General features: G+C 39.6%; 1 protein-coding gene and 1 long non-coding RNA gene across 2 annotated transcripts; both read left to right on the top strand.

The window, feature by feature from the left end:
• The first annotated feature begins 426 nt into the window (after window positions 1-426).
• Window positions 427-2988, top strand: LOC121968537. Its single transcript, XR_006108203.1, has 3 exons — window positions 427-1182; window positions 1774-1846; window positions 2825-2988. It is a non-coding gene; the product is annotated as an uncharacterized LOC121968537 (long non-coding RNA).
• A 14245-nt stretch (window positions 2989-17233) lies between these two features.
• LOC121968536 (putative clathrin assembly protein At4g40080) lies at window positions 17234-18463 on the top strand. The gene has a single exon (XM_042518863.1). It carries the CDS (start codon window positions 17316-17318, stop codon window positions 18327-18329), a length of 1014 nt encoding a protein of 337 aa, XP_042374797.1. The 5' UTR covers window positions 17234-17315; the 3' UTR covers window positions 18330-18463.
• Window positions 18464-20001: the final 1538 nt, after the last annotated feature.

Below are 20001 nucleotides of genomic sequence, written 5' to 3'. Positions count from 1 at the left end.
TCACTTCAGACGTGCCTTCGTGGAGTTCCAGGAACTTCTCCCAGAGTTCTTTAGCAGATGAATAGCTTCCGATGTACACTACAAGAAAATTGAGATTTTACAACACTTAAAAGACAACATTTTTTTTAAAAAGCGTTGTCTTTTTCTTTTTAACAACGCTTTTAGTGAAAAACGTTGTCTATTTCTTTATTTTCTTACTAATAGACAACGCCTTTTTAAAAACTATTGTCTATTAGTGATTTTTATGGGTCAAACACAACACTTTTTGAAAAGCGTTGTCTATTAGTATTTTTTTTAATGTCTACGACAACGATTTTTAAAAAGCGTTGTCTATTATCAAGCCCTCATCTAAATCTAGGATGATCTAAACCATTGGATACAACTAAGGAGTAGAAAAGACCTAGGTTTCACTTTGGCACCCACCTTTCTCCCGAATCTCTCCTACCAACTCACGCATGGTCTTCTCCTCCCTCTCCCCTCTCCGCGAATCTCTCCTTCGAACTCCTCTCCGTCCAACCCCTCTTCCACAAACCCCTCTCCACGAATCTGTCCTCCGAACACCTTCAAACAGTGAGATTTTTTAGCACCAGTCGCGCCTTGCCTTGAAAGCCTTCACTGCCGCTCGAAGCGAGCAGTAGTACGATGTCGATCTCAACCTCTACGCGTCTCCACCTTGTCCAGGTGCGGATCGTGGCAGGAGATCGATACATTGGTTGCTGATCTAATGGAGGAGGGATGACTCTCCACGGAGACCTCCAAGGGGGTTCCCTAATGCCCGATTGATGGCGAGGAGGAGAGCTAATCGGCGAGCCGATCAACGGTGGCGTAGAAGGTCAAGATTGGATTTTACTTCGCCGCGTGGTGAGCGCTGAACATGGTGTTCAACATCTACAACAAGAAGGTTCTTAACGCCTTCCCCTACCATTGGCTGACCTCCACACTCCCCCTTGTTGTTGGCTAGCTCCCTCATGTTGTAGGTCAAGTTTGATTTAACCTCTTCAAAGCACATGTTGAAATGACAAAAAAGATTTGTGGCAATGCAAATGTCCGTTACGCATGGCTTGCTTCCTCCAAGGATGCGGTGGACGAGATGATGTCTCATGGGCTTCTGAAGCAACCTGTGCAGAAATGACTTTATGGAAATGGACTTCATCTTGCCCTTACAAATTGCTCTGATACCTGGTAATGCTTCAAATACGACTACATTCTTCATGTTTTTTTTATCTTGAGGATTAACACTAATTTCTCTTTGTAAAAGCTGCCAACCATTTCTTAGTGTATCACCAAGTGCTTCCTCTATTTAGATTTTATCTTTAATAATAGCCCATTGTGAACAATAGCTCACTTGTGTATGCGGTCTACCGTGCTTGTTATGCTGATGCCGATGAAAATGGTGTTATCCATCTTATGTCGTGCCACATAATTATGGGGAACGTGGAACTCATTCATCCTAGATCTGAATAGTTTCTTTTCACTAAAGGTATTTTGACACTAGCATAGATAATCTTCACAAGCCAAAGCATTATATCATATGGGATACTAATATGAAAACCCATATCTATGCAGAATATATAGTGACATTTAAAATGACTGACAAACTTAAAGGTATTCACATAACTAGTAAATGATTGTGAAATATTTTTTTCTTGATCTTCTTTTGGTGAACCTGTAATGTTTGACTGTTAATGTGATTTCAGCATTTTAAATTGTAAAGAAAGTGAATCTCATGCTTTCTAGAATTCTAGTTCATCTGATAGCATTTTTAAATTACAGGAACCTCTCAATGATTATGTAGGATGTTTAGTAGAAGATCGATGTTGAGGAATTGCTATACATGATCACATGGGTAATTACACACTTTATGATATCTATATTATATATAATATTGTCAATATTGGTTACATTGCTGTGACATCCATCGTTTATACATTGTTTATACTTTACAGACGTTGCACAGGAAATTTTGTTTTTGTTTTTGTTTTTGTTGATCGTTGACTTTCACATGGTACTTTGACTTATTTAATTTGTGTATGTAATATAATTTAGGATAATAGATGAATACTAATTGTTACTTGTTTTTTTTTTTGTGAAATTCATCATAATGTGATAATTGATACTTGTCTTCTTTCGATTGTTGAGGTGCATGCAACAACCTTTATCTATTGTATTCTATATGATATCAAATTTTAAGTACCATGTGATAGATGTTTTTTATCTAATAAGTAGGAGCTAGGAGAATTAATTAATTAATTATTCTTTATTGATCAGTTTGGGACATGCAAAGCTTAGGCTTGCTTGAATCTCAAGCATCTCTGGAGCTTAAAATTAGACATATAATTTGTCTATCAATATGATGCAATGTATTTATTCTGATAAGAATTTTTTTTATGCCATTGTTAATGTTTATGCTTCCATTTGTGCTCTAAATTAGTTTTATAACTTTCCCAAACTTAATTGTCTTGATCTGCTACTACAAGAGACACAGTTAGACATTAGTTATTTGAATATTGTCTTGATCTGCTACTACAAGAGACACAGTTAGACATTAGTTATTTGAATAGGAAAACTGAAAATATTCATTCTTTAGAGAATGACAAACTTACAGATTATTTTTTTTTGCATTTCTACGGAACTAAGTGTTACATTTATGGGCCAATATATTTGTGGTTTCTTTTCATTAATCTCTAGGTTACTAGAGGCACACAGCTAAATATATAAGCCTTCCCTTCTTGATTCCTTTTTTACTAAAAATTTGTTCCATCTCATACTTGGTTGCTTGCTACTTATCTTTGATGATCTTGTTGAACCAAAAATATCTTTGCAGCTATGAATTCTACATAAGACAACACAAAATCTTTGTACAAAGTGAGAGCAGAAATGCGAAGTACATTGTGTTGGTGCGGGTAGCACTAACGGTCTAACCCAGGTTTTGATGAATGACAAATGGGTTAAGTTAGTTGTGTTGTTGTCTGACACTTTTATCAAGTGTGCAGGAAAAGTCCAGCTAGGTCGACGGGCTGACCGGATAGCTGGCGAGAAGTCCAAGCGGGTCGACGGGCTGACCGGACGCTTGGCGAGAAGTCCAGCTAGGTCGACGGGCTGACCGGATAGCTGGCGAGAAGTCCAAGCGGGTCGACGGGCTGACCGGACGCTTGGCAAGAAGTCCAGACGGGTCGACGGGCTGACCGGACGTCTGGCAGGTAAGTGAGGTAAGTCACTGGAGGGGAGTGACTGCGAGGACGCGTTCCCGGGAAGGGAACATTAGGCGTCGATCCGGCTTAGATCCATTTCGGATATCTAAGTCGAGATCGTGACTAGATTCCGGTCTCGGAAAGACGGAATCTAAGTCATACTCTGGATGCTAATTTTTATTACTGAGCGTACCTGTAAAAATGTGCTAACAAACTGTGCTGCAGGGTTTATTTGCCTCGGACTAACACTGTTTTGCAGGTAGGAAACAGTGGGGGTCCGGGCGCCCGGAGGCAAATTTTATCCCCAGGACGACGTTGACACTTGGAGCATGCTGGTTGGGAGTGCTACGTCACATTCCAGGCGCCCGGAGGGGATCCAGGCGCCCGGAGCAGCATATAAAAGAAGCCCCAGGCAGGAAATCAGTCTTCTGAGAACTCTGAGTCCAATCACTCTGCTGCTCTGCGCTCCAACAACGTTCACAAAGCTCCGACGACTCACTCCGGCTCTCTTTTTAATTCATTGTTTGTCGGTTAGCTTTGTTTTCTTTCTTTTTCATTAGCAATATTTGTACGTAAATTGTAATTATCCGAATTGCTAGTGAATTGCCCAACGAAAGTACTCAAGGAGTACGGGCCTTCGAGTAGGAGTCGTCACAGGCTCCGAACGAAGTAAAAATCAACAGTGTCATCTCTTTACTTCTTTACTTTTCCGCTGCGTTTTAACTCGAGATTTTCGAATCGATATTCACCCCCCCTCTATCGAATCTAACGGTCTTACAAGTGGTATCAGAGCAGGTACCGCTCTGATTTGGTGCAACCACCAATCAGACAGGGGGTGAAATCATTTTTTTTAACAATTCCAAACTGATATTATTATCTTTTTGGAAGTTTTTTTTCGTTGCATTTAAAATCAAAATTGGTACAACACCAACTTAGAGTTTCTATTTCTCCCGCACTGCTAATCCAAGACGAAGTCTTGGGATTTTTTTCCAGTTAATTTAGTGTGTGCAGGATAAGATGTCTCAACAAGAAGGCTTCAGCACAGTACGTCCTCCCCTATTCAACGGGGATGACTTTTCGTACTGGAAGAGGAGAATGGAGGTCTACATGAAGACAGACTACGACCAATGGATGAGCGTCACAAAGGCTTACAAAATTCCAGTAGACAACTCCGGGAAAATAGTAGACCCTGAAGAATGGACAAATGATATAAAGAAAAAGGCATCAATTGAAAACAAAGCCATCAATACTCTACACTACGGACTAACACGAGAAGAACTGAACCGGGTCGGACCACATGAAAACTCTAAGGAGCTTTGGGATAAACTGATCGAGCTGCACGAAGGAACAAGCGATGCAAAGGTAACAAAAAGAGATTTGCTGTTAAATAAAATTTTTAATATAAAAATGCAGGAAGGAGAAACGGCAAGTCAGCTCCACGCGAGGGTCAAAGATATCCTCAACGGTCTCCACGCGATAGGCCACCAAATGGAGAACCGAGACTTAATCAGGTACGCGTTAAATGCTTTTCCGCGAAACAATTTGTGGGCATCAATCGTAGATGCCTACAAAATTTTAAAAAATTTATCTAAATTAAAATTGGATGAACTCTTCTGTGAATTAGAACTTCATGAGCAAACTAACGCCGGGGTCGAGAAAGGTGTAGCTTTATTTGCAGGTTCCTCTAAAGAAAAGAAGAACAAACCCGAATCTGAAGAAGATTCCGATCAAGACTCTGAAGACGAAGAACACCTGGTGAACCTGGTAAGGAAAATGTTCACCAGAAAAAAGAGAAGCTTCAACAAACAGGATCTTCAGAAGATCAGTTCGCCAGCCGACTCAAGAAATGTCACATGTTTCGGATGTAACAAAAAGGGGCACTACAAGAACGAATGCCCAAGATTGAAACTTGACAAACCAAAGTCAACAAAGAAGAAAGCCCTCAAAGCAACATGGGACGATTCCTCCTCAGACGAATCGGAAGGAGAAAGGCAAAAGCACCAAAGTTACCTCGCGCTGATGGCTCGCGAAGCTGAAACGGAAGACGAATCAGAGGAATCGAAAGACGGGTCCGAACCCGAATCGAGCCACGAGTCCGCACTCGTTTCCGAAGGTTCCGAAGAGGTATACCTAAACTTAAATCGTAAATTCTTTAGAATTATCTCGTGTTTAAATAAAAAAGTAGTTAAGTTGGAAAATGAAAATAAATCGCTTCTTGAGGAAAATCAAAACCTCAAGGAACAATTAAAAAATTCGAATCCAACTCAAGATCGAACACTTGAGGAGGAGAATTTATCATTAAAAAATGAAATTAATAAGTTAAAAGAATTGTTGGAAAAATTCACAACAAGATCTAAAAATTTAGATTTAATTCTAAATAACCAAAAGGCATGCTATAATAAAACTGGACTTGGATATAAGTCAAACTCAAACAAAACCTTTAAATCATTATTAACCCAACACAAAGCAACTAAACAAGCTTGGGTCCCGAAAGCGTGCTTAACCACGCAAGTAGGACTTAATCAATTCTATATACCTAAAGATAAAATACATTATATAAACTTGAATAAATCAGATCAAAAACTAAAATATAAATTTAACTTAAAATCAAAATTCAAAACTCAACAAAATTTAGATTATCACCAAGTTGATTATAACTATAAAAAGAATCGACACAAACCCAAAATCTAAATTAATGGCCAATAATTCAGGGGGAGGCTCCAGAATAGCTAGCACCTCCAAAACTAACATACCCGACAGGGTAACCCAAAACAAACTAACCCGACAGGGTAATTAGGATTAGTAAAAAGAGACCAAGTTTAACTTGACTCATGGTACTGGTGAAGTTTTTGGATGATAGTACGTTAGGGAAGCTTGGGCATCGCATGTCTAGAAAGATATGGCTTCGATCTGGTGCATTTGGCCAAGTGGAACTGACCGAAGCTACCCTTAAACGAATCCTAACCAGTTAGACCAAGATTTAGTACTAAGTTCCGTGGATAGGACTATTCGGAAAACTTCGAAAGGTTGGTTACTTCTAATGATGTCCATGAGACTCACCAAGCTTAGAAGTTTATCCGAAGAATGTCTATTTGTGGAAACCAAAGCTAAGTCTGAATCTAACACTAGTTAAACCAAAACTCTATAATCAAACCAATTTCATCTCATAAAACCATAGGTTTCCCTGATTGATAATATAGTTCGGGTGAGATGAATAAGGCTTTAAAAATTAATTTCAAAATTTTAAACTTAAAAATTATTTTCAAAATTTTAACTTAAAAATTATTTTCAAAATTTTAACTTAAAAATTATTTTCAAAAATTTTAAACTTAAAAATTATTTTCAAAATTTTAATTTTAAACTTAAAAATTATTTTCAAAATTTTAATTTTTAACTTAAATTTTAATCTTAAAAATTATTTTCAAAATTTTAAACTTAAAAATCATTTTCAAAATTTTAACTTAAAAATTTCAATTTTAAACTTAAAAATTATTTTCAAAATTTTAAACTTAAAAATCATTTTCAAAATTTTAACTTAAAAATTTCAATTTTAAACTTAAAAATTATTTTCAAAATTTTAACTTAAAAACTTTAATTTTAAACTTAAAAATTATTTTCAAAATTTTAACTTAAAAATTATCTTCAAAATTTTAAACTTAAAAATTATTTTCAAAATTTTAACTTAAATTTTAAACTTAAAAATTATTTTCAAAATTTTAAACTTAAAAACTTTAATTTCAAAACTTAAAAATTATTTTCAAAATTTTAACTTAAAAACTTTAATTTTAAACTTAAAAATTATTTTCAAAATTTTAACTTAAAAATTATCTTCAAAATTTTAAACTTAAAAATTATTTTCAAAATTTTAACTTAAAAATTTTAAACTTAAAAATTATTTTCAAAATTTTAACTTAAATTTTTAACTTAAAAATTATTTTCAAAACTTTAACTTAAATTAATTTTTTAAAAAAAAAAGGAAGTCCAAAACCAGGGGCGGGCGCCCCTGGTATTCTGGTCGGGGGCGCCCGGAAGGGGTTCCGGGCGCCCCGCCCCAGCAACCCCGGGCGCCCGGAAGGGATCCGGGCGCCCGGAGTCCCCTATAAATAAGGGGCAGCAGGCGCCCCCAACATCTGCCCCACTCCCTCTCACTTTTGCCAAGGTTCACTTTGAACCTCAGTGCGAAAGTACTCTAAATCAAAATCTTCTTGCGGTGACGACGCTGTTGCGATTCAACCGAGGTCGTCAAATCTATATTTTTTTTCTTCGATGGCTCCTCGGTAAAACACTCTTCCACTCTCTAAAAACTTCTTTTGTCTTCTAATTTTTTTTTAAATATTCTTTATCTACAGTAGGAAACGAACAAATACTGGTGCTGGACCCTCCAATGCTAGTACAGACCCTAGGTTTCCCACAGACGAACTTAGGATTAAATTTGAGTCCACCGTTTATAAGGCCATTAGGACTACTTGCATAGATAGAGCGTTCTTCCTAAGGTCATGTCCCTCTGCCTTAGAGGTTATAGGCCACTACAATTTAAGGAACCTTGTCGAATGTACCAGTCCAATAAACATAAGTCTATGTGCCGAATTTTGCAATAACCTAGTAAAAGTAGACGACTTCACCTATACCACTAGGGCGGCAGGCACTGATATCGTATTTTCCCCTACGACTATCCGAGAGTTTTTAGAGTTGCGTCCTTCTACTTGCTCCTTTTTATGCTATCCTCCGAGGGATCTACCGTTCGACGATCCCTACTCACATATTACTCTCGATACGATGTATTCGTATTTTTTTGGAGGAGAGAGAGATCCCACTGTGACACAGTTTAGGTCAGTAGAACTTAGAGTCCAGGACTACGCCCTTTATAGGGTTGTAGTTCTTTGCATTTTACCACTGACCACTCGGGACATCGCTGTGATGCGCTCATTCCATTCATTCCTACTTTATGCCCTGATTCATAGGTTAGAGATTGACATTAGCCTACATATCTTTTCCACCATCATTTACTCAGCCGGATACGTGACTGACAGTCAAGTCCATATGCCATTTGGTCACATTCTGACAGCCTATATGTCCTTGCTGCACATTGATGTCACTAGAGGAGACGTTGCCCATATGACCGAGTTCGATGTTATATCCTCTCGGAACTTTTCCCTAGCCGGCATCCAGGTAGATAGAGATGATGGGACTATGACTTGGCGGAGGGGGGCACAGCACCAGCCCGATCCAGACGCACAGATGGACGAGTTCATGCTGGCACTATTTCCGGAGGAAGCCGCACCGGCTCCACCACCACCCCCAGCTCGAGCACCACGACACGCTCCCCGCACTCTAGCCGACCGTATGACCGGACTAGAGAGAGCCATGGCGAGTCTCCAGCAGGAGAACTCCGACTTTCATCGGGACATACGGCGAGAGGTTGCCGAGTTACGAGCTGCCGGGGACACCCGCCACACTGAGCTGATGGCACTTCTTCGATCCTTGGGATCTGGACCACCCCCTTCATCATCTCAGTAGCTTTAGTGATGACCTACTTCTGTAGCTACACTATTTGTAAAATATTTTGGATTTATCTAGTGGCATTTCAAACTTACATTGAATATGTTCTATCTTAATAGACTAGGAAATTTCAAAAAATACTTTCAAAAATGATTTTATCAAATTATAGGTTAAACTTGTTTGTTTTCAAAACTTTCCATTTTTAGATTTTCAAAAACAGTTTTGGCCTTAGACTAGCTTTACATCCTTAGAAAGCATGTACCCATAGGACTAGTTTTTGAGCATCTCACCAACACCCTAGGGTTCCCTTGCTTGTGTTTGACAAACATAGAAAGGGGTGAGATGCATAGGCCAACTGTCTAGACTTAAGATGCTTATTTCAGTGCATCAACATAAGTTTGGACGTTAAATACAATTCAGATATTAATCAGATTAAAGTTCATCAATCAATTCAAACACTGACTGATTATAATTTCCTTAATCTGACTAACCTAGTAAAAGCTACTATCTTCTGATAGTTAGTTAGTACCTAACTGGTTAGACAGCTGGTTAGAATTAAGTATCAATTTCAGGGGGAGAAATAAAACTACTTTAGTTTTCCAAATTGAATTTTAAACTTAATTTTGAAAATCAAAGTTTAAAAACAACTTGTTTAAAATTGTGAAATTCTTTTACCTCACAAACTTTTTATCCATTTTTCCTAGTTTTTGAAAACTGACCTTTTCAAGTATTTCAAACCATGGTTTTGAATCTAACACTTTTACACTTTGAAAATTTGATTTTAGAAAACAAATTTTACAAACACATTCTAAAAATATGATCTTACTTTTACCAAACTCCTCTGAAAACTGAAAGTAAAGATTTGAATTTAATTTAACTTTACCTTGAAAAATGGTACTGAATCTAGTCCTTAAAACTTGAGTTTGACAATTTAATTTCAAAGCTAAATTTTACAAACTAAGCTTCTCAAAATCATTTTCTTTGATTTTGAAAATTGAATCTTTTACAAACTTAGTGTTGAAAAATAAATCAGTTTTGAAAAATATATTTTCTCAAACTTGTTTTGGAAATTTGGTTTGAAACATTAGACCTTATACACTTATGAATGAAAATTAGACAATCTACACTTAGCAATTTTTTCAAAAGCTAAAGAACAAATGCGTTAAACAAGTTTTTTTAAAAACTCCCCCAAAGTCAAATTGATTTTTCTTGGATTTAAAGAGTGTACTTTTATCCTTGAATTTTGAACCAAACTCAGTTATTTTTCATGATTAGGTAACTTAAACACTATGCTTATTTACCCTTGTTCTTTTTTGATGAATGCCAAAGGGGGAGGAGGGTTAGGTGGTTAAGTTAGCTAAACCAATTTGAAAACTCAAACTAACTTTAAAACCACACAAATACATGTTGTTTCGTACATATGCTTTCACTAACTTAACCAGGTTGTCATTCCATCAAAAAGGGGGAGATTGTTGGTGCGGGTAGCACTAACGGTCTAACCCAGGTTTTGATGAATGACAAATGGGTTAAGTTAGTTGTGTTGTTGTCTGACACTTTTATCAAGTGTGCAGGAAAAGTCCAGCTAGGTCGACGGGCTGACCGGATAGCTGGCGAGAAGTCCAAGCGGGTCGACGGGCTGACCGGACGCTTGGCGAGAAGTCCAGCTAGGTCGACGGGCTGACCGGATAGCTGGCGAGAAGTCCAAGCGGGTCGACGGGCTGACCGGACGCTTGGCAAGAAGTCCAGACGGGTCGACGGGCTGACCGGACGTCTGGCAGGTAAGTGAGGTAAGTCACTGGAGGGGAGTGACTGTGAGGACGCGTTCCCGGGAAGGGAACATTAGGCGTCGATCCGGCTTAGATCCATTTCGGATATCTAAGTCGAGATCGTGACTAGATTCCGGTCTCGGAAAGACGGAATCTAAGTCATACTCTGAATGCTAATTTTTATTACTGAGCGTACCTGTAAAAATGTGCTAACAAACTGTGCTGCAGGGTTTATTTGCCTCGGACTAACACTGTTTTGCAGGCAGGAAACAGTGGGGATCCAGGCACCCGGGAGGCAAATTTTATCCCAGGACGACGTTGACACTTGGAGCATGCTGGTTGGGAGTGCTACGTCACATTCCAGGCGCCCGGAGGGGATCCAGGCGCCCGGAGCAGCATATAAAAGAAGCCCCAGGCAGGAGCTTCAAAACACAAGTCTTCTGAGAACTCTGAGTCCAATCACTCTGCTGCTCTGCGCTCCAACAACGTTCACAAAGCAACGACGACTCACTCCGGCTCTCTTTTTAATTCATTGTTTGTCGATTAGCTTTGTTTTCTTTCTTTTTCATTAGCAATATTTGTACGTAAATTGTAATTATCCGAATTGCTAGTGAATTGCCCAACGAAAGTACTCAAGGAGTACGGGCCTTCGAGTAGGAGTCGCCACAGGCTCCGAACGAAGTAAAAATCAACAGTGTCATCTCTTTACTTCTTTACTTTTCCGCTGCGTTTTAACTCGAGATTTTCGAATCGATATTCACCCCCCCCCCCTCTATCGAATCTAACGGTTTTACACATTGAACATTCATTTGAAGGTGCTTCTCTAGATTTTGCCGTTCACATAATTTTTGAATAGCTTATAAGATACTAGTGACAATCATGTCATCTCTTCTTTGCTTATGAATGCTCTTTAGATATTGAGATTATGGAAATTTGCACATGTCATTTGCTTATTCCTGTTGTCTTTCATTAGATGTTGAGATTGTAGAAATTTTACGTGCAGTGCCTTTTCAGATATTTTGAAGGTGAATGGAGGTATTCAGAAACTCCAACTAAATAGCTCGAGTATAGATAATTACAGGAGCACAACTAAATGCTATATGACACTGCATATGAACTCCAAGGGTGTGACTGAAAAGTATTTTGATGAAAAACTATCAAGAAGGCTTTGGGATTTAAGCGAGAAAATGGTGGTGTCTCTGCTAGCTTTCAAATGCTAAAACCCACTATGCTGGTTCTTATCACAATGGTCCTTCTTGTTCGGTTTACTCTTTCAAGAAGGTCAGAGAATTACAGTCAATGGGTGATTACTTTCTCTCCCAGCATCGTTTTGTGCAATTGTTTTGCTATCATTTTGTTTTGGATGCTTCAATGACATTCCTTGGCTTGACTAACATGCTTTGGATAGGATATAGGCAAGGGATTGAATTTGAAAACTCGAACCCACAGGCCTGAGTAGATGTGAGTTCGTATGGGTGGATATGCTTTGTTTCCCATACACCATTGCAATAAACTCATAGACATGCATCCACAAAAATAACTGCCATTCTTTCTTCCATTGACAGGGTTTAACAGGAATCAAATTGCATTAGATATCCATTGACAGTGATGTGGCAGGATAGATGATGTGGTAGAAGAATTGCAGGAGGTTAGTGTTTGTGGCAATTGACGCTAGGAAAATGCCAATTGTTTCTTAGATATTTGTTATCTACATAAGCCTTGTGAAGAAAGCAGTTTAGAAACTGCATGCATTTTAGAATGCATATTAGAAACTGCATGTATTTTAGAATGCAGTTTGAAGAAATATTGCCTTTCTGCAAGCCAAGCTTTCTTTCTGTAGTTTGAAGAAACGTTGCATTTCTGCAACAACAGTGCTTTTTGCAAGAAAGTGTTTGCGGAGAAGAAAGCGTTTCATTTTTGCAAGCTTTCTTTCTGCAGTTTGAAAAAACGTTACATTTTTGCAAGCTTTCTTTCTTTTTTTTTCTTTCTGCAAGCATTTATTTTTGAGTAATGAATTTTGGTTCATTTATAGAAAATAGCTAGTAGAAGTAATTTTTTGGTTCAAACTATTGACTGTAATTTTTTGTTTATATTTCAGGCCAATTGTTCAATATGTTCAAAGCTCACAAAGATCCTAGACAAAATCTAATTGCTTATTCCTGTAATAGATTGAGAAAGACAAGCTACTTCTTCAGTATTGTGGTAGTAATTACTGTACTGTTTTGTCTCGTTCTCAAGCCGATAATAATTTTTTAGTGTAGCTAGTAGAAGTAAACAGATTGTTGGCTTCGAGGTCGATTAGTTATTTTGTGCTCTTTTGTTTTAAATGTGAATATCACTATCTACTTTGAAATAGAATTAGTGTTAATTTTGATATTTACTAGCTTCTCATGTAATTAAATACTAATATTACTTCAATGTCAAAATTCTATTATTTTTGTATGAGTTTGAAATCATTAGCTGAGCCGATTATATGTAAAATTAAAATCTGGACATGGTAAAAGAAAAATAATAGTTCCGTAAATATACAAATAATGATTTTTAAATAATTTTTTTAATTTTTTTTCTTTAAAATGACAACGCTTTTAAAGCGTTGTAATAGTCTTGTCTTTGCAAAACATGACAACGCTTTAAAAGCGTTGCAAAAGCGTTGTCTTTTCCACCAAAAACAACACTTTAAAAGCGTTGCAAAAATGTTGTCTTTGTAAAAACCGACAACGCTTTTAAAGCGTTGCAAAAGCGTTGTCTTCGCTACAAACGACAATGCTTTAAAAGTGTTGTCGTTGAGTAGACTTTTAACAACAGTGCTTTTAACAACGCTTTTTCAGGCACATAGACAACGCTTTAAAAGCGTTGTCTATTAGCTTTTTTCTTGTAGTGGTAGTTGACCTCTTGAGGCGGTAACACGCTCAGCAAGTGATATTCCGTACGGTTGTTTGCTACAGATTCATTCTGCTCCTTCTTTGTCCAATTGCTCTCTTCTTTTTCTTCTCCATCTTGATTTGTCGGAGCTAAAAAACCATACTTCATTATAAACCGAATTTCGAAATCAGTTCTTAGAAATACCTCCATACAACGCTTCCAGTTTGCGAAGTTCCCCTCGAATTTTGGTGGAACGATGCTTGGTCTGGCCATTCTTGTTGCTTCGATCGACGATTAGTCCTCCTAAAGCGCCTTGCTCTGATACCACTTGTAGGTCCCTTTGGAGGGCGGCAAGAGGGGAGGGGTGAATTGCCCTACAAAAATTAAACCAAAACCTTTCTCGGATATTCAACTAATTTAAGGAACTTGTAATTAAAAAGAAACAGAGACTAAATAAATAGAATCTAAAATAGAAGCAGAGGGTTTACTTGGTTTGCAATCAGAGGATTGCTAATCCAAGGCAAAGATGACACTCTATCTGATTCTCTTATGGGCGGAGTAGCCTCTTTCAGCGTTAACAGTACAAAAGAAAATAAAGCACAGATAAAAATGAATTACAAGTGAGTTATAGGATCTGTGCAAACCAGTGCTATATTTATAGCACTGGTCGGGGTGCCCCGAAGGGGTTTCGCCCAATGTTCAGATCGAGTTTGACTCGATCTGGTCAACAACTTCGGTCCGGGCGCCCCGGAGGGGTCCAGGCGCCCTGGTCAGCTCCGGGCACCCTGGACCCCAAAAGTCAACTCTGGTTGACTTTTTCGCCCGGTCGCTCAGCTTCGGTTCAGCTCGTCTCGGTCCGGGTCTTTAACTCCGGCTCCACTAGCTTGGGTGATCTCGGCCATTCGGAATAGGGCTCACCCGAACCCAAGTTCCGGCCTTCTCCTCGAGCAGCTTTCCTTCCAGGTTTCTCGTCCCTCGAACATCGCGCACATTCTTCTCGTCCACCGGTGTACTCTTCCGCGGTCACCTCGTCCCTCGGACGCACCGAGCCCGTCGACTCTCTCCCCGTGCCGTCCTTCTCGCTAGTCGCATCTTCCACTCAACTTCCTGTGTTCATAAGCTCCTGGACACTTAGACACAAGGGTTAAACAAACGCAGGACCTAACGTAGCTTGTTTGATCACATCAAAACTCCTTGGGGTTCCAACAGATCGCACGCTCGACACCACTCGCTCGGCATTCTCGATCACTCGATTGACACTTTTCGGTCACCTGATATTGATTGTCGCTCGATCGCTCTGCTTAGCATCGCCCGACCGCCCGCTTGATATCGCTCGATTTCCTGCCCAACATTGCCACAGCTACTCGTCCGACGTGATAAGACGAGCACTAGTGATCTGATTCCGCGTTCGGTAGCGATTCTATTTTGGGCTTCGTCTAGTCAGTCGGACTTGCGCCTCCTTAGACTAGACTTGAAGGGGAGACTTGTAATGTGAATATGATTTTGGGGTAAAAAAAGTGATTAAGAGAGGAAGGAGGGGCATTATTGTCTTTGCACTATTTAGGTCTTAAGAGGGAGGAGGTACTGGGCGAAGGGAAAGGGCTTCGGGTTTTCTTCTTCGCCGCCAAAAGAGAGGACAGCCAACTTCTCCTCCCCGAGCTCAAGCCCTCACCGGAGCCGGCTGTCGTTCCTCTCCCTCTCCTCCTCGCGACGCCTCTACCGGACAGATTCGGCACCGGTTAAACACACGGTCGGCCACAGCTTCGCCTTGTGGCGTCGTCATCCTCTCCACAGCCCCCGTCGAGCAGTCTCCGACCGCCGACATCTCTCCCAGCAAGCTGCCTCGCTGCCTTCGCCGGCTGTCGGACCATGCCTTTCGTCGTTAACCTCCACCCTTCCCTCTTTTCTCTCTCGAACGCACTAGCCAGTTACCACGCCAGCTTTTCCGTCCGCCATCTGCTATCGCCGGCATAGCGTTGTTGCAGTAGTTGTCTCCTCGTGCCGCCTCGGGCGGCCGCAGCCGCTACTAGTACTTACTATTTTCGCTTTCACTGATTTGAGCGTATTTCGATCCCGTTGTGTGCCGACCTTCGTGTCGTCATCTTGTTCCAGCTTCATATGTTGTGGTGCTTCGACCTTCGTGCCTTGGTTATTGTTCGGCGTCACTGATTTTGCCGTATTCCGCTCTTGTTGTTTTCCCGATCCGTGTGTCGGTGTTTCATCTCGGTCTACGTGCCGAAGTCATGTCCCGGCCTACGTGCCAATTTCAAGTTCCAGCATGCGTGTCGCTAATATCTCCCGCCCTGCGTGCCAGTGTTGTATCTCGACCTGCAGCTCATCTTCCGGGCCCGTGCCGCTTTCAGCTCCTTGTCGTCATATCCTACTCTCCAGCCTGATTGGAGTCATCTACTCTTCTGGGTCGCGACAACTCGAGCCGCGTCCCATTCGAGGGCGCCCCCCGGGCCAAGGTACGTCCTTCGTTCATATTCTATGCATATTTCATTATTTTATGACTTAGTCTTGTACTCATATATTCGTTGGATCTGCCTCGAGCATCGGGGTACCGGGGGCCGGGTCAACCCGGTCGCTGGCTGCAGGTAGCGTTGACCAGAGGACTTTTGAAGACTTGGTCAACATAGAAGTCATCTCAGCACACTCCCCTTCGGGACGTCGCGACTCAGTCAACATTCCATCCACCTCACCCGGTGGTCCGTCTGACTCAGCTTTCGGACGGGATCACCAGTGTTCATTTAAGTCTGAGAAGGGTATTTTCTGTTTTATTTTTAGCAGGGCTATTCAACTTCCTTTCTAGTCGGCCTAACGACCCCAACAAAAACATCATCAATGAATAAGAAACATAATAAAAGTAGGTAGGATTGAGAGATATTGAAGAGGAATAGATTAGATTTTATAAAATAATATCCATAATTAAAAATAAATTTAATTTATTAAAAAAAGAGCCCCTTTATGACTCTGTCCATTGGAACCACAATATTTTTTTTGCGAATCTGAAGTTTTGATAAGATTGATATTTATTCATGTGGGTTATATTCTTTTCTATTCTCTTAAAAAAAAATATATTTTATGTATTTAATATATTAAAAATAATGACCCCAATTTTTAGAGAATGAGATTATGTAATTTTTTATCACGTTGGCCTATCTTTTTCATTCTCTTTTAAAAAACACATAAAAATATATGTAATACACTAAAAATAATGAGCCCTAATAAAAATTGGGGCCCTAGGCATAGGCTTTAATGACTTATGCCTAAAGTCGGCTTTGGTCTAAGAATAAAATTATGAGACATTAAACAGGTCAAGAGTGACATGATGTTTAGAAGAAATTTTGAGTAGATCAAAAGTAACTCAATATTTGAGAAGATCCTGTGATCCTTTTAGGTAGAGTTTAACAATAAAATAATAATAATTCACACCTAAAATGACTCAATACTTTAAGGAATTCTATAATTTTTTTGAACATAGTCCATAAATAAAATCACAATAGCTCAAGTTAAAATGAACCACATCATGTTTCAAAATACCTCACAAGATTTAATAATTTCTAAATACCTCTAAGATTTTATTAATATTAAAATGCTCTGTTATTTTCTTATAAAATAAATGCTTATTTTGTTTTTGTGAGCTACCGTTAAAGCATTTCAGAGAGTAAAATAAAATTGCTTAAGAACATTTTAATATGAATGAGATTTGAAAAGATATTTTAAACTTTATTAGCATTTAAAAAAAAATACCTAATGATCATATCTTGATTTGATTCAAATGAAAAAAAATATATATCTGAATTTGATAAATCCGTTGACTTATATTTTACGCTGTTGTGAAGTCAAAAACTATTCCGTGCGATAAAAGGATAAGAGTGCCAGACGTTGACTGCTGTGTTTTTGTATTATATTTACTGGTACTCTACTTGTAACTCGGACCCGATCTTAATGCACGCATAGAGAAACAGAGAGACGCATAGACAGAGTCAGAGAGATGGGTCGCAAGCTCCGCGGCCTCGTCGGCGCGCTCAAGGACACCGCCTCCTTCGCCGCCGCCGCCGCTGCAACCCTCTCCCCTTCCTCCGCTGCCCAGATCGCTGTCCTTCGCGCCACGCCTCACCAGCCCGCCGACGAGCCCCCCCGCCCCCGCCACATCCGCGCGCTCCTCTCCTTCGGACACGGCTCCCGTCTCTCCGCCGCGTCCGCCGTCGGCGCCCTCACCGACCGCCTCCGCTCCACCCGCGACCCCGCCGTCGCCCTCAAGTGCCTCCTCGCCCTCCACCACGTCTTCACTCGCGGCGCCTTCATCCTCCGCGACCAACTCCCCATCGCCCTCCTCCGCCACCCAACCTCCGGCCGCAACCCACTCGCCCTCTCTGCCTTCCCCCTCGGATCCTCCCCCGCTTCGTTCGCCCTAGCCTCCTGGGTCCGATGGTACGCTCGCCTCCTCGAGCTCCTGGTCTCCGCCTCCCTCCTCCTCGCCCCCTTCCACCCTAACCCTAATCCAGGCGACGACCGCGTCACCACGCTCCTCGACGGCGACCTAATCTCCGAGCTCGACTTGCTCGTGGAGATCGTCGAAGTGATGAGCCGCGCCCCGGAGATGGCCGTCGTCGAGGGGAACAATCTCGTCGGCGAGGCGGTGAGGTTGATAGAGGCGGATCGGATCGCCGCGGAGCACGAGATCGAGATCCGAGTCCGGGAGATGAGGGAGCGGACGACTTCGCTCGGCTTCGCCGATTCGGTGGAGCTGGTCTGCGTGCTGAGGCGACTCGAGGAGACGAGGCACCGGCCGTGGGATCGGAAGCCGACGATCGGAGACTGGTTCTGGACCGGCGTGCGTCACCTGTCGGAGCAGGCGGAGGCGGCGGCACTGCGGGATGAGGAGGAGGAGAAGAGGAGGTTCCGGCGAGATAAGGTAAGCGAGTCGGCTCGGATCGGGGGGCGCGTCGCCGACGAGTCGACTCAGCTGGTGCATTTCGGATCGAGACGGTGGTTCAACCATTGATCAAGTGGATGTGGATCTTCTCCAATGTTGCTTTTAAAGTTGTCATCTATAAAATTCTATAATATGTGGGGTTTTGTATTATTTTTTTTTTATGTTTTTGAAATGGACTTCACTTTCTCCTTTTTGATTTCTTATAAGAAATTTTATCCTTGCTTATAAGAGAATTAGAGTTTAAATTTTAAATGGAATAAATATATTATTGATCGAATTTTAAATATGTATAAATTATATTTTAAATTTATTCGATAGATAAATTAAGTGAAAATTCTTTCAATTAGTAAAATTTGTACATTTAAATTATTAAAAAAAACAAAAATTAATAAACATAAAGAGTTAAATAATTAATATTTTATTTAAAAATATCATTACCAAAAAAAAATGAACATGCTCTAAGAAAATGTTGAATTTTCTTGTTTAAGTTTTAAAAAAACAATGTAAAATAACACATTTCTTCTATATATTGATCCTTTTGTCCAACAAATAAATTCTTAGAAAAAATGGATAATTAATTAATAATTATTTAACGAGATTTAAGAATTTTTTTTTATTAATATATCGAGTTTGATTCTTTATAATATACCTCTTGTAAAGGTTTATTTTTTGATATTTTCATTTTAAATAATAAAATATCCTCTTATTTAATGCGAAGATAGAGAGAAATAGTTATTGCAATGGGATATGGATGGATAGAATTTAATTGCAGATTAAATGCGAGAGGTTGATTAGTTTGACTTGGCAAACACTTAGAAATTTACAAGGACAAAAATATCTATTACAATCATACAATGCTATTATAGACAAGTATCCTCAGTGTCTCATCAATTACTAATAAAGTGAAAATAAATTATGGATGATTATTAATTATTAATATAAATAGTTAAGACATGAAAAAAATATATTCAGATATGTCAAATTTTGATCCTAAAATTTCATATGATAATCTCTTATACTTCAACCATCACATCATCATGAGAAGACTAAATCTCTTCTTACCATGGTGGTAAAAAAAAAAAAAAATGAATACGTTCATCTCAGCGTCCCCGTCAATCCATCCCAAAGTCAACACGGAAAAGGTAAATCACGGGCGACTACTAACTTTTAAAATAATGACTAGCACATAAGGGAAGTATTTATCTCGATTTTACCAAAATTCGAACCCCAAACTTCATGATGACAACACTTTATGTGCTAGTCATTATATCCATCCGAGGACATATGCACATCCATCTTTTTACTATTATTATTGAAACCATTTTATTGCTTTCAATTCACAAAATAATTTCACTTATTGTGAAATATTTTATTTTTAAATGGATGAAACTTTGAACGAAGAATGAGGTAATAATTATGACTTGGCTCATTAAATTCACAACCAACCATACACCATGTGATTGACAATTAGATATTGACATGTTTTTAATGTGTTCTATAAGAATTGCAAGATCAAGTTGTCTGTATTTGTAGACATTTTTTAAAAATATTTTAAAGAGCATTTTTTTTTTTTCGCTATGGACCAATCAACCAAAATGTCCTCAACATTAAATATATATATATACTTGACATCCTATCATAATTTCATCATTGCGATGGTTAAGACATGAGATGTTATCACATAAAGTCTTGGGGTCAAAACTCGACATGACCGAACATAATCTCCCTTATGTCTTAGTCA

This window comes from Zingiber officinale, chromosome 3B, assembly GCF_018446385.1.
Source record: "Zingiber officinale cultivar Zhangliang chromosome 3B, Zo_v1.1, whole genome shotgun sequence".
NCBI classification, from domain to species: domain Eukaryota; kingdom Viridiplantae; phylum Streptophyta; class Magnoliopsida; order Zingiberales; family Zingiberaceae; genus Zingiber; species Zingiber officinale.
Note: the sequence above shows the minus strand (reverse complement) of the source record. Positions and strands in the feature narration are given on the sequence as shown.